At 34.6% G+C, this 12,863-nt stretch overlaps 1 protein-coding gene across 1 annotated transcript; it reads right to left on the minus strand.

Annotated features, from left to right (window-relative positions):
• Positions 1-439: 439 nt before the first annotated feature.
• On the minus strand, positions 440-12,758 carry LOC107412172 (myosin-11). The gene is made up of 38 exons (XM_025070441.3): positions 12,051-12,758; positions 10,957-11,085; positions 10,501-10,644; positions 10,250-10,395; positions 9,999-10,155; positions 9,807-9,865; positions 9,306-9,465; positions 9,057-9,206; positions 8,833-8,969; positions 8,595-8,741; positions 8,376-8,477; positions 8,130-8,187; positions 7,948-8,049; positions 7,643-7,680; positions 7,297-7,423; positions 7,037-7,207; positions 6,718-6,849; positions 6,500-6,609; positions 6,307-6,367; positions 5,888-6,065; positions 5,490-5,695; positions 5,290-5,409; positions 5,058-5,156; positions 4,618-4,839; positions 3,897-4,036; positions 3,495-3,606; positions 3,366-3,410; positions 2,998-3,252; positions 2,740-2,895; positions 2,440-2,646; positions 2,190-2,330; positions 1,886-1,956; positions 1,684-1,783; positions 1,549-1,605; positions 1,378-1,434; positions 1,204-1,284; positions 969-1,051; positions 440-805 (listed from the first exon to the last, which is right to left on the minus strand). Exons 1-38 carry the CDS (start codon positions 12,051-12,053, stop codon positions 682-684), a joined length of 4,587 nt encoding a protein of 1,528 aa, XP_024926209.3. The 5' UTR covers positions 12,054-12,758; the 3' UTR covers positions 440-681.
• Between the last annotated feature and the right edge of the window lie 105 nt (positions 12,759-12,863).

A 12,863-nucleotide genomic window follows, 5' to 3' on the forward strand; every position in this document is an offset into this window, starting at 1 on the left:
TTTAATTAGTTGGAAAAATAGACCGTTGATAATATGATATATTTTATCAAAAATTAAATAAAAAAAATTTATATGATATATATTGTTGGAGAGAAAATTGGCAATAAATCCAAGAAAAGACTTAAAAGGAGAAAAAAAAAAAAAAGCGAAGAAAAATATGTGACTGGAAATGACGACGATGTATTAGTCATTTTCAAGTTAGAAGAGAGTTGGTTTTATAATTGCCAATATCATGCCAGTCGCACCATGTATCTTGACCTTGACTTATAGCTTAACCAACCATTACTACAATTAATCTTTATTATTATTACTTTTTAAATTGCCTTCCTAATTTTTAAATTATTATTTTTAATCAGTCTATTGCGGGGGCAGATTTAATAATTTGTTTGATTTATTTTAAAAGAGACTGATTCAATGGAGATACAAGGGAAGCTATATCAGAGAACTAAAATATAATAAATATATAAATAATTAACAGATAGCATGTGGTAGAAAACTGCTCTATGCCTTTAATTAATTTCATTTCCTTGACTAAAGATTAATGAGCTAGTTATACAACAGAATTTAAAAAAAAAAAAGAATCCAATATCTTTACTGGGAGCTATGCCACTGCTAATATTGTTGAAGTTGAATCTACCGCTTGCTTGAGGAAAAGCCATGATAATGTGATTAAAAAATTAATCAATCTGAGCGTGGCAACAAGAAACTAAAGCCTGAGTTCTCACGAATTAGAGGTGGTGGTTCGATGTCAGATATGTCAATTTGTTCCATGGATTTCGATATGTCATCTACTGAAAATGGTATGCTGCAACATATTATGAATGATTATGACAGTAGAAGAATAAACTAGTTAGCTTAACGAGCAAGACAACTTTGATCAATTCATATAATTTCCAAGATTTTCATAGTCATATACAGTTAAAAGACTAAAACAGGGAAAAAAAAAAAAAAAAAAATCGGTCACTAACCTGGAATCGTCATCTAACAGGAAAGAATTACTCACGGCGTTGTTGGAATCTTCTGTCATCAACACTCTCATGTTGGATATCACCTAGACCAAAAACATTAAAGCAAGAATCACAAACATGGTAAGCAACCAAAAAAGTGTTTTGGTATTCTATATGTGGAAATCTTAGCATACTTCCTTTGTGACAAAGATGACTCAAACCTAGGTTTGGAGTAATGGCATCCATAGAAACTTACATCCGTGGACACACTATGCGTGCCGTATTTGTCATCCCAGTACATTGTACTAATCCGATACAGCTGCTGTATGCTAAGAACCTATTGACAAACAATGAATTAGTTTGGTTGAGATTCATGGAAGAGTTAAGAGATTAGAATTTTCAATTTTAAGCTTGTGAATTAATAGCTTACAGGGCACAGATCATGACTTATTTCGTCTAGTGTTTTCTTCGGTTTTTGATGTATGACCTGAATAAGTAAATAGAAGGTCATGTCAAGAAAACTTCATCATCCGTAGCTTTATTACTGACCATCATAACAGGTAACAGTGAATTGGAAATCAGAAGATATTGAAAAAAATACCAGGAAGCCAATAGCCTGTCTTATATGCTTGAGCTCATCCCAAGCTGAACCTGCATACTGTATTTTTCTTTAATTTAGTCATTGTCTATCAAATTGAGAATCATACAAATAACATGACAGTAAAATAAAAGGTACCTCGTCCGTTGCCTTGTAACACCAATGCTCCAGTTCAGCCAGTCCAGCTTTAACATATTCACCGTTGCTAAACGAACAGCATTCTCGTCTTAAAAGAAGGCTGCAAGAAGTTTGAATGTGTGCAAGAAAATAAGAGATTCTATTCACAAACAAGATAAATAAATTCTACGAGTAGAAGTAGGAGTATACATAGACTCAATACCTGTTGAATAGTTGAACATTGATGAAGGAAAATATTTGTGTAAAAACTTTACGAACTAAGAATGGAGGTACCTGTAAAAAGAGGAGATATAAATAAATGAAAAGTGATAATTCTTCGAAGAAACAAACTTCTTTTAGAGTTCAGTTCACTCAGAAAGAAAACTCAAAAAAGCTAGACTTGGTTTGGACACGATTACAAATTACAAGTGATGCTGACATGTAAGGACACTGACAATCATATCATATGACGAAAATAGAAAAGCTTGACATAATGAACAAACAAAGCCAACAGAGATTCCACTGACATGATTTGCTTTCAGAGTATTTAAGAAGTTTCCGAGGCTCTTGACAATGCCTTGCCAATGAGCAATCAAAGCTCTCTGGGCCTCAGTGTTTACTGATCTTGATGATCCTTTAACCAAACTTGCCCTGGATGTTCTTGGTGCCTTCATGTTAAAGAAGGGAGAAAATTATTCAAAATAAGTAATCATGAATCCATAAAACCTTTTATTTTCTTCACAAATTGTTCTTCCAGTATATCAACAATCAATTAACCTGGATGCACAATCCAAGCAATGGAGAAATTTCCTTCTTTAAGTTATCTCGAATCATCCCATAAATCTTTTCAACATAGGCAGTGAGCTGCTGTTTGAAAAGTAAAGCAGGGTACTTGGCTTCAACTTGTCGTAAACTATCGACTCCCCCACCAATGCCACCATTTATCAAGGACATATTGACTCCTTGTGGAGCTCCACGGAAACTCTATATAGGAACATCGAAATGTAAACGTTAATCAAGCAAAGAAATGAAGCTCCTGAGCATTAAACTGATTCTGACAAGAAACTTGGTATTTACTTGGGTCATCCGTCCAAACAGAGTAGCAGATGATGATCGACGACGTTGGGGAGCCATTCCTGCAGCACCGCTTGCTTTTAAAGTGCGTTGGAGTAGTAAGAGAAGCGTTGAGGCATTGGATAACCAATATGCCAAGATATCATTGTTATCTTGTGTCTGTAATCCAAATAATATCCAAGTTAAAAGAGGATTTCATTGTTGAGAGGGTGAACAAAAAAAGGCAGAATATAACAGCAAATAAGGTTGGTTATTTAAGACCTCAATGGCATTCCCTATGGTCTGTATAATCCTGTCAAAGACACTAGTTCTTTCAACTTCAAATGATCTCCACTGCAAAAGGCATTTGTATATGATACAAGCAGCAATGGGTCTGTTTCCAGAAAAGCCAAGATGTTGCGCAATACAACGAATGAGCAACTCCTGATTCTCCTGTTGTTTTTCATTGAGTGATTTCTGAGGCTTATCCTCAACTTCAGAAGATTCCCTATGGTTTATTGAAGAGCTATGTAGTTCCTGAACCATTTTAACAATTAATGAACAAAGAGGAAAATTAGGAACTTAATTTGACCGGATCACAGTGAAGTCCTTTCAACTATAAACTTCCAAAATTAAAGAGCTTAATTTACCATAGCCGGCTTCACTTCCCCTGGAATATGAGCACCTTCAGCTCTCTGTTAAACATCAGAGGAAATAGTAAGTTATACGCAAAATTTAATATAACCAATCTAGAATATGAGGTTCATTTGTTTAAGTACCTGAATAATTGATCTGGAACGGCCTGAGAGGAACTTATTAGGTGCCATGGACACAGCTTGTTGACGTAAAACTTTATTCTCTGATTCTAAATTAGTAAGCTTCTCTTCTAGCCTAATCAATGAAGTTAAGTGTTCAGTTAACCATGCCAAGAAGTCATATCTGTGATCTTTTATCTTACATATAAAGATGTGGATTATGCTCTTCTATACTATAAACTTTGAAGTCCATAGATTATACTTTTTGGCACTTGCAAGTTTTTGTTTTTTGTTACATCTCTTCAAAGATTTCAGCAATTTTCTTATTCAAGTAACCTTGACAAACATATTCAGAGATGGCATTTAGTTAACAAGAAAAATATAATATGAGGAATAATTGTGTTAAAGATCATATATCAACATTACCTTGTTAGTGATTCCTGGAGCTGACTAACTTTCTTCTCTGTTTCTTCTAATTTTGTACGCCGCTCTTCACTAGTCTCTTGAACTTCACTGTATTTTCTTTCACAGTCATCAGCTCTTTGCTTCTCTGAATCCAATGAGGACTAAGGGACATAATGCCATGGAAAATATCAAAAAAATAAAATTAATTACCATCTACAGCAACAGAAGTAAACATCAATATATACTTCATGGATTCAAATGGCAAAGCCTTTCTTTGACATAAAGCAACCGTTCTGCTACATATACAAATCCTAAATTGCTTTAAACATTCTCTGAATATCTTGTTAAAAACCTTTACGTTTAGGGGTAAAATAAACAAGGCGTTGAATAATACGATTTGTGTTTCATATCAAAAATATTATTATAAATATAATGCTTGGTGCCTCTTCATTCAAAGCTTTACAGCTATTTCTATATAGCTCTGTCCTTAGCTGTTAACAGCTAACTGGTAAGTTAGTGTACGTGAATTCATTCTGATTTGCTAACTTGGATATATTCAGTTCCTCTTTAACATATACGGTTTACATTTTGTGGCAACTGGCTAGTAAATAAGAGACTTCTATATGAGATGAAAATACTAATAGAAAAGGAAAAATGCACATTCTGCAAATAATTTAAAAGAAGATTCATCTCAATAAATGACCAGAGAGTGTAACGTCTTTATCAATTTGACCCTCCATACCTTTAGGTTCTCTACTTCTGCATTTAAAGAATCAATTTTTTGTGTATCTTCAACAAGAACTTGAGTTTCTTTAATTACTGGAGGTGCTTCTTCTATTGCCTTCTTTGCAGCCTCTCGTTCCTTGGCAAGCAATCCATTTGTTTCATCAACTTTGTTCTGCATTTCTTGCAATGAATTCTGCAGTTTTGCAATCTCCTTTTCTTTTGCTTCTTCTAGGTCAGTCTGCAGACATGATTTCAACCTTGGGCATGAGGAAGTTTCCCAGAAAAATTGATAGGTTAGAATATCTGAATTGTGAAAATAGTGAAGGATCAAGTTTATCAGACTGAAGACTGTTGAAATAGCATTTTATTCCTTAAATGTATTGGTTGACAGTAGAAGAATGGTGCATTGGCATAGTCTGTCATTGTTGTAATGTATCTGCAAGACAGAAATATTACCCTTAAACGTTTCTCCAACTGTAGACGCCAAGTAAGTTCCTCCACATTCTTTTCTAGTTTATCCTTGGCTTCTTTAAGGGCACCTGTTTCCCTTGCAGCCTTTAAAAGTTTGGAGACCACAAATAAAATAGTAAGATATATAAATAAGAGGCCAGTTTCAAATTTACCAGGAAAGAATTAATTGGTTGAATTTCTTTGCATGCCAATGATAATTAATATATCTAGTACTGACCATCTTAAGCTTCCTCAGTTCTCTCTTTGCAATTCTTCCCCTCCATCTGCATTGTGCAGCTATTGAACCCCTCTTGAGTCTTTTGTAATATGAGGCAGCTTTATGACAACGCCACCGAGCCTGCAAATGTTGATTAGCATTTATTACTCGTCAAGGTCCAGAGTAGATCATCCACATTTCTTGATGTTTACTACTTTTACCTGAATAATTATTGCTGCTTTGGTTTGCTTCCTAAATCTAAACGCTTTATGAGCAGCCATTGCCCTTAAACCAGTTTGCAAGACCAGCACCGACATGTGGAGGCTCCTGAATTTTTTCCTGGCATGGTACCTGCGCACATGTTTCTGAATTTTCACAGCAGCTGCCTCTTTTTTCATATGATCAAAAAGTTTGCAAGCCATTCTTCCTACATCAATCCAAAAATGATGGTGAAACATATTGACAAAAAAGAAATGATATGCATACACAGACATGCAAGAACTGTACCAGTAAAGATTTGAAACAAGAAAATCAAAACTACAAATTTTTTACTAAATGCAGTTAGTACTCTTGAAAAATTTACATCATTGATGCTAATTACAAATTTTAGATGGTTTACCTCTCCATAATGATTGCACAACTATGGCAGCCTTTCGCATTGCAATAAATCTTTGGCGAGCCTGATGCGTTCGTACCCGACGCTGGATAGTCTTTGCGGCATTACTGAGTACCTCAGCTCTACGTGCATCTAATTCAGCCATCTGACCAGCTCTCAAGAAAACCTTTGTTTTACCTATCTGCATTACCATTAAAAATCTAATTTAAAAAAAAAAAAAAAAAAAAGCCACTCCAACAATATGTAACTGGATGCTTGCACGTTTTTATTATATTTAGACACTTCTGCATCCATGTGTGCTTGTAATACCAAAAAGTAATGTTATCATGTCCCAAATTGTTGGTAACATTGAATGTTAGAGAGCCATAAGAGTGGCATAAATTTTCGCCATTTCAAAATGCTGCAAAGAACTCATATATTACCTGAAACCCTTTAAGCCCCATTTTTTCCAGAATATTTTTGCAAGCAACTTTTTCATCAAAGCTGCTCATGATAGTAAAAATAAGTCAGAAAGCAGAAGATCCACAAATAAATAAGATGAGGAAGCTTGAAAAACAGATGGGATAAACTTTTCCCTACTTTAACTGAAACAATATGCTAAGAGAGAATACTTACTTTCCTTCTAAGAATTCAGGGGCAAGAAGCCCAAATCTATTGATAAATTCAAAGAAAGGTTTGCGAGTAGGGTATCCAGCGCAGCTAATTCTGATGGCCTCTAAAACACCCTACAAGGACATCATACAACGTTCACTGAAAGAAAAAGGGAGAAAAAGAAGCTGGACACATTTTATTAGGCTCAAAGAACGAAAAACGATAGAGCTTGATTTACTCACACCACAACGTAGTTGCTGCATAATGTTGACATTCTCAAAAATAGCTGGTTTTAGAAGGTTGTTTGGCTTTACACATCTAATGTAGTGGGGTTCTGTAGAATTAAGTGTGTCCATAAGCTGCTGCAGTTGGAGCTGCACCATTTAGACCACAGAAATGTTAGCTCTTAACTTCTTAAAACATAAGATGTCTTTGCAGAATATAAGGGAGGAAACCTGAGCAGTTACATTTAGATTCATTACATTGACTATTGACTTTTGATTTTTGATTTTTATGGTTAAATAAATTATGATACACACCAACACAATCTAAGAAAAGTACCTTAAAACGAGAACCAATTGAAGAAAACTTAGAAGATTTTGCTGACTCTTCTGGAAGTGGAGGGAAAAGGCCTGCTACAAAACTACATTTGGAAGCACTCAGTAAGTCTTGATGCTCAGGAACCACATAGTCCTTGTTTTTGTCCAAAAATTGATCAGATTGATATTGGACCTGAAATGAAAGTCTTAAGAAGGTAAAGGACAGAGTTGATGCAAGAGCAGCCTACACCAGCAGCAATTGGTGCTTGGTATCAATCATACCTCTCCAGCATAATGAGCAATGGTGAAATTCGTTCGGGAAAGTTTTGGTTTTATAAAGCGCTTATGTTTCATGAATGTCTGATAAAGCTTGTTGGAAAATGTTTCATGTGTTGACTTCGGGAACATGCTGAAAAAGAAATAGCAACTTATGAGATCGAGTGAAGAAAAATACTAACAGAGGAAAGTGAACTTCAATCTATCACTGGAGCTTTAATAAGGAAAATACATTCAAAAATCCATGATCATTTGTCCAATCTTCCAATTCAGAGGAAGTATAAAGTGATCTACCGCCTGCTTTGTTTAAGCAAGAATCTTAATAATAAAAATCTGAAAGAAAACTATTTACCAAGCTTCATCAAGAAGAGCAATGATTCCACCAGGTTTCTGCAAAAAAAGGAAAAGAGGGGGAAAAAAAATTAATTGTGAGGCAAAACATACTCTTATATATATATATATATATATATATATTAAGCAATTTTTCCAACCCTAAGAAAGATGACAAGAAAAATCTCAGTTATACGTATTAAATGCCCTTCTGGCCAAATAACTGAAGGTGATTGTGCCAACTAAGTTTCATTTAACAATTTTGTTGGCAATTTGTATCCAACAATGAACCAGATAGTGTTTTCATGGGAAGGACAGAAAATTAACCTTTTCAATAAGATCCAAGACATCTTGATTATCAACAAATTCAATGTAGCTCCAATTAATCTCCTCTTTTGTGTATTCTTCTTGTTCCATTTTGAAGACGTGCTGGCATATCATCAAATTATCTCAATCTAGAAGATCAGTCAAACGAAAACTGTAGAAATCAGGAAATTCTGAGACATTACCTGATTGAAATGTTGCTGCAACTTTTCATTTGTGAAATTAATACAGAATTGCTCAAAACTGCACAGCACGATAAGCAGGAATTAAGTTACAAAGAACTGCAAAACCATATATATATATACAGTTTCTTGCAATATCTTCAATAATGAATTTCTATTTACTTACTAGTACATTGTTATAAGCACAAAATCATGCATGTTGGTGTGCATTTATTTATATATCTGTAAATTATGATTGCTAGTTGTTACCTGTTACTCTTAAAGCTTTCAAAGCCATAAATGTCAAGGACACCAATCAGTGATTTTGAATTAGGATCTTGCCCAATTGAGACATTAATTTTTTCCACCAACCTGTGTATACATATACAAATGGACTAGCATCATATTACTACCTAAGTTCGCAATATGCATTATATATTTCTAATGGTGCTTACAATACATTGTGATAATCCAGTAATATTGCTTTACCAGTCAAACAAACGTGAATATATTGTCTTAGCTAAACCATCACGGTTAGTTGTTGCACTTTGAGGATCAAGGCTTCGCTTTATAACTTCTTCAGGGGTGATCATGACACGCTTACATAGAGCATCCTCTAAGGCAGCCGCATCACACCTGAAATAAAGTAAGATAAAACCTATTAGCATAAGAAAGGGACATGAATTCGGATGTAAACTATGACGGCAATATCAGACTGAATCCATACATTAGAAGCTCTGCAGTCATTTTTAGATGGAATTTGGCCTGATCATCTTTTGGAACTGATGAATCAACTTCCTTTCCCTTAGTAAATGCTACATTTCCAAGATGAAGGATTGCAGCAACAACTCTGAAAATAGCTTCCTGAGAGAGAGATAGATAAAGGGTAAGAAGATGGTGTTTCTTAGTTATGTACAATAAGAAGTACATCTGCTTTTGAAGAGGCCATACCTGCTCCTTGGCACTTACTCCCACAATGTCCATAGCTCTCCTTGTGGCAAGGTAGTCATGGGCATCACTTACACCAACTAATTCGTAGCAATTTGACTGGTTAAGATAGTGGAATGATTTAGGGTTTCCCAACTTGTATTTTTCAATTTCCTGTCAAAATAAACAACTTCAGCAACAAGCTCAGACAAAAGGGGACAAAAAAATGCAGTACTAACTATAGTTTAAGCTCTCATTTAGAAAGGAAGAGACCTCTTGTGGTGCAGCACAAAGAAGATAAAAGCAGTGGTAGTTGCGCTCAGGATCAGAAATTTGGCAAACACGAGACCGTTCCAAGAGATAAGTTCTGACCGCAGCTCCAGATATTCTTCCTTGCTTATCAAATTGGATCTCAACAAATTTACCAAAACGACTGCACAGGCAGTTTTATAGAAAGAACATCATTGTCAATTGACCAGCATGTTTTAGTACTTTAATCTGGTTTATTAGTTTTATAAACTGGTTTTATTAATAAGTGTTATGCATGAATTATGTGTGTTGAAATCACGATAACTCAATATCTGCTTCATCAAACAGAAAGATCTGTTACAGAGCCTGCAGCGGATTAATATACTCTTCTATTGATTCAGCGGTATTTTTCATGCACAAGACATGGTCGTGAGGTTGAACCTTGAGTCAAAGTTAATTTATGTATAGATGCAAAGAAGAAGAAATTAAAACCCTACTCTCTTGTCCAAGTGCAAGGTGTCTCACCTGGAATTGTTATTTCTAACTGTTTTAGCGTTGCCAAATGCTTCAAGAACAGGATTTGACTGCATTTAAACAAAGCAACAAAAAGTGTCACAAAGATTTCCATAAGAATTTAAGAAACTTAACATGTAAATTTTATGTTAAGTACTTCAAGAAAGTGATAGCAAAATGAAAGGTGGCAATGTTGAGGCATACTTCAAGAACTTGCTGTTCTACGGTCCGTCCTTCAGTAGCGGTCCGACCACCTAGAAAGGCAAGGTATCGCATAAGCATTTTCGTGGTTTCAGTTTTACCTGCTCCACTTTCACCACTGACCAGAATCGAATTGCTTTTCGTCTCGTTAATCATTGCCCTGGTTTTTAAGTCAAATATTAATTACAAACAAACATTTCATTCGTTTATAAAGAAGCATTATATAGATATTGTTAAAGTGAAGTATAAATAACCTGTATGCAACATCAGCAACTGCAAATACATGAGGACTCAACTCTCCAAAAGGTGCTCCCTTATATTGTTGCATCATGTGACTATCGTAGATATGAGGCAATCTTTGGAATGGATTAATGGCAATAAGGATATTTCCAGTATAAGTCTGTCATGACAGGAACCGATAAAAGAGTTAAAGAATAAAAGGTTCTTTCTTAAAATGGAAACTTTTATTGAATCTCATTTAAATAAATGGGGAAGAAACTCTTACATAAATTTCATTAAGTTCATATCGAGTCTTTAAGTTCTCGAGAACTCCAGGCTCATGCAAATAAGATAGTTTTGTCATGTCATCAACTCCACCAGCAGGAGCTTCCATGTCTTTTGGGTATATTTTTGACAAGTTCGCGACAACCTTAGAACAGCCAAGTGGAAAAATAGTACTCAGTTCACTACAACGATCTAATAATATAAGTATTTGCAGGCTTTAGTATCAAGTTGCATGTGTTAATATAACGAAAAATGAAGTTGATTTTTCCTCCATCTCAGCTCATTCTGAATGTAGCTGGCAAATGCAACATAGTGGATACAAAGTGAAGGTTGTAATTATATTTTTTGACATTAAAACATTGAAAGTTTTGATTTCTAGTGAAAAAAACTAAGGATAAGAGAACATAACAAGTAAAAAGAAAATCAAAATTGAAAATAGGCTTGTCAATCAACCTACCTTTTTGCCATTGGTAGCCTGGATCTCAACTTCTTTTCCATTAATCTTTGTTACTTGTCCATCAATCCAAGCTATTTCTGGGTCTTCAACCCAGACATGAGAACCAACAATGATATTTACTGGAGTTCCCTGTATATGAAGGTGTAACATGTTAAAACAAAAATATTTTGTCTAGAATGTATTTATATTTAGAAATCATTCATATGAATAAAAGCCAAATGCTAAAAGATAAAATTTAAATTCTTTAACCCCTTTATCCAATACTCAAAGGTTTCACCTACCATGTAGTTACTAACTTTTTCCTACACATCAATGTATCATTGCCAGTGGTAGCCTTTTTTCCCCACTGCAAATGTTTTATAAGTAAATTTATCACACCTATACCAAATAATTACCTTTTTTTTTTTTTTTCCTCTTTTCATTATATCTTGAGGTTTATCATGAAAGTCCATCACATATCCATATCTTGGCACAGAGGAAGTTTAACTCAATGGTAATTTATTATATTATGATCCAAAATTTAATTAAAATAAAACAGTAGTATTGCAAACGCCCTGAAAATGTAGCAAACTCTAAAGACATTTTTGTCCTTCATTCTCCCATTTATTCAGTGCAACTTCATCTAATTATAGAACCAAAAATAATCAAATTATTGAGCCCTTCCCTCTATTGAACCATGTTGTTCCAATTACAATACAATGTTGCTTTTAAATCATGTGTATATAGAGATCCAAATAACATACTTTCCAGAATAGCTGTTCCCTACAGCATCTCCCCCCCCCCAAAAAAAAAAAAAAAAAAAGAGGAGGATCAACCTACTATAAGAAAGAAGATTCTAACTTCCAACGTTAGGATTATACCTATGGCTTACGACTGAAATGAAATCTCATTCTTATGCATTCTGTCCAATGTTGATAATTATCAAAATGAACACTTTTAGCTTGGTTTGACATTACCAATTTAGATACAAAAGTGAGAATTTTCTAACTAATTATATATACAACCACAACCACTATAGGAAATGAGAATTAGCCTCAACTTTACAAAAAATCAAATTGAATTTGTAATTTAAACAAACAGAGTTACAGTCATACCATTTTTTTATGCTTTCAATCTCCAAAGTTCATGAACTCATGGATATTATTATCTTCATAAAACTTGAGCTAGCCAGCTGTCTATGACATAAAGTTAACGTTGTAGAAGATGACCCTTTTGACAGACAAAAAAAAAAAAAAGAAAAAAAAAGAAAAAGAGAATGGAGATAGAAAAATGGGATTTAGATAAAACAGGAAAAAATGGCAATGAACGCCATTTTTTTTCTTTGTTTTTCTGGGAAAGTGGATCAGTAAAGGAGAGAAAGAAGGAAAAAAGAAAATTGAGGAAGGGAAGGGAATGGAGAAAGAAAGGGAAAATTGGAGTGTGATTGGGAAAGTGAATGTGGATTGGATGGAACGAGGGAGTGACATTCTTCACAACCCCCTCTAACTTCGGTTGCTTCCAAAGGTCTCGCGCCATTTCTGTGGCTGCTAACTCAGTCTTATTTCTCTCTCTCGCCCCCTCCTCTCTTAACGGTATTTCATTTCAATATTGTAATGTACATAATGTTTTACTCTCTGTGGGAATGTCCCAACGCACTGTTGCTCACTGAATCCAAGCGTCATGGAACTCTCCATCATGACCGTTCAATTAAATGACTTCTTTCTCGGATTTAAAGGCCTAGATTCTTTTGCTATTTTTTTTTTTAATTTTCTTTTTCTGTTGTTTTTGTTGTGTTACTAATAAAAGTGTCTGCTTTTTTTGGTTTTTGGGGGGGTGGGTGGGTGTTTGGGGGGCGCCTGGCTTTAATATTAATAAAAGTGTTACATTGAATCTGTCCAGTCCACTAAAATAATTTTAAATGATTTTCT

The sequence above is a fragment of the Ziziphus jujuba genome, chromosome 10 (genome assembly GCF_031755915.1).
Source record: "Ziziphus jujuba cultivar Dongzao chromosome 10, ASM3175591v1".
NCBI lineage: Eukaryota > Viridiplantae > Streptophyta > Magnoliopsida > Rosales > Rhamnaceae > Ziziphus > Ziziphus jujuba.

Coding starts and splice junctions, on each gene's coding strand:
- LOC107412172 (XM_025070441.3), bottom strand. Junction 6,610..6,717: donor TGCAGCAACTACGTTGTGGT/GTGAGTAAATCA, acceptor ATGTCCTTGTAG/GGTGTTTTAGAGGCCATCAG. Junction 5,157..5,289: donor AACTGAGGAAGCTTAAGATG/GTCAGTACTAGA, acceptor AAACTTTTAAAG/GCTGCAAGGGAAACAGGTGC.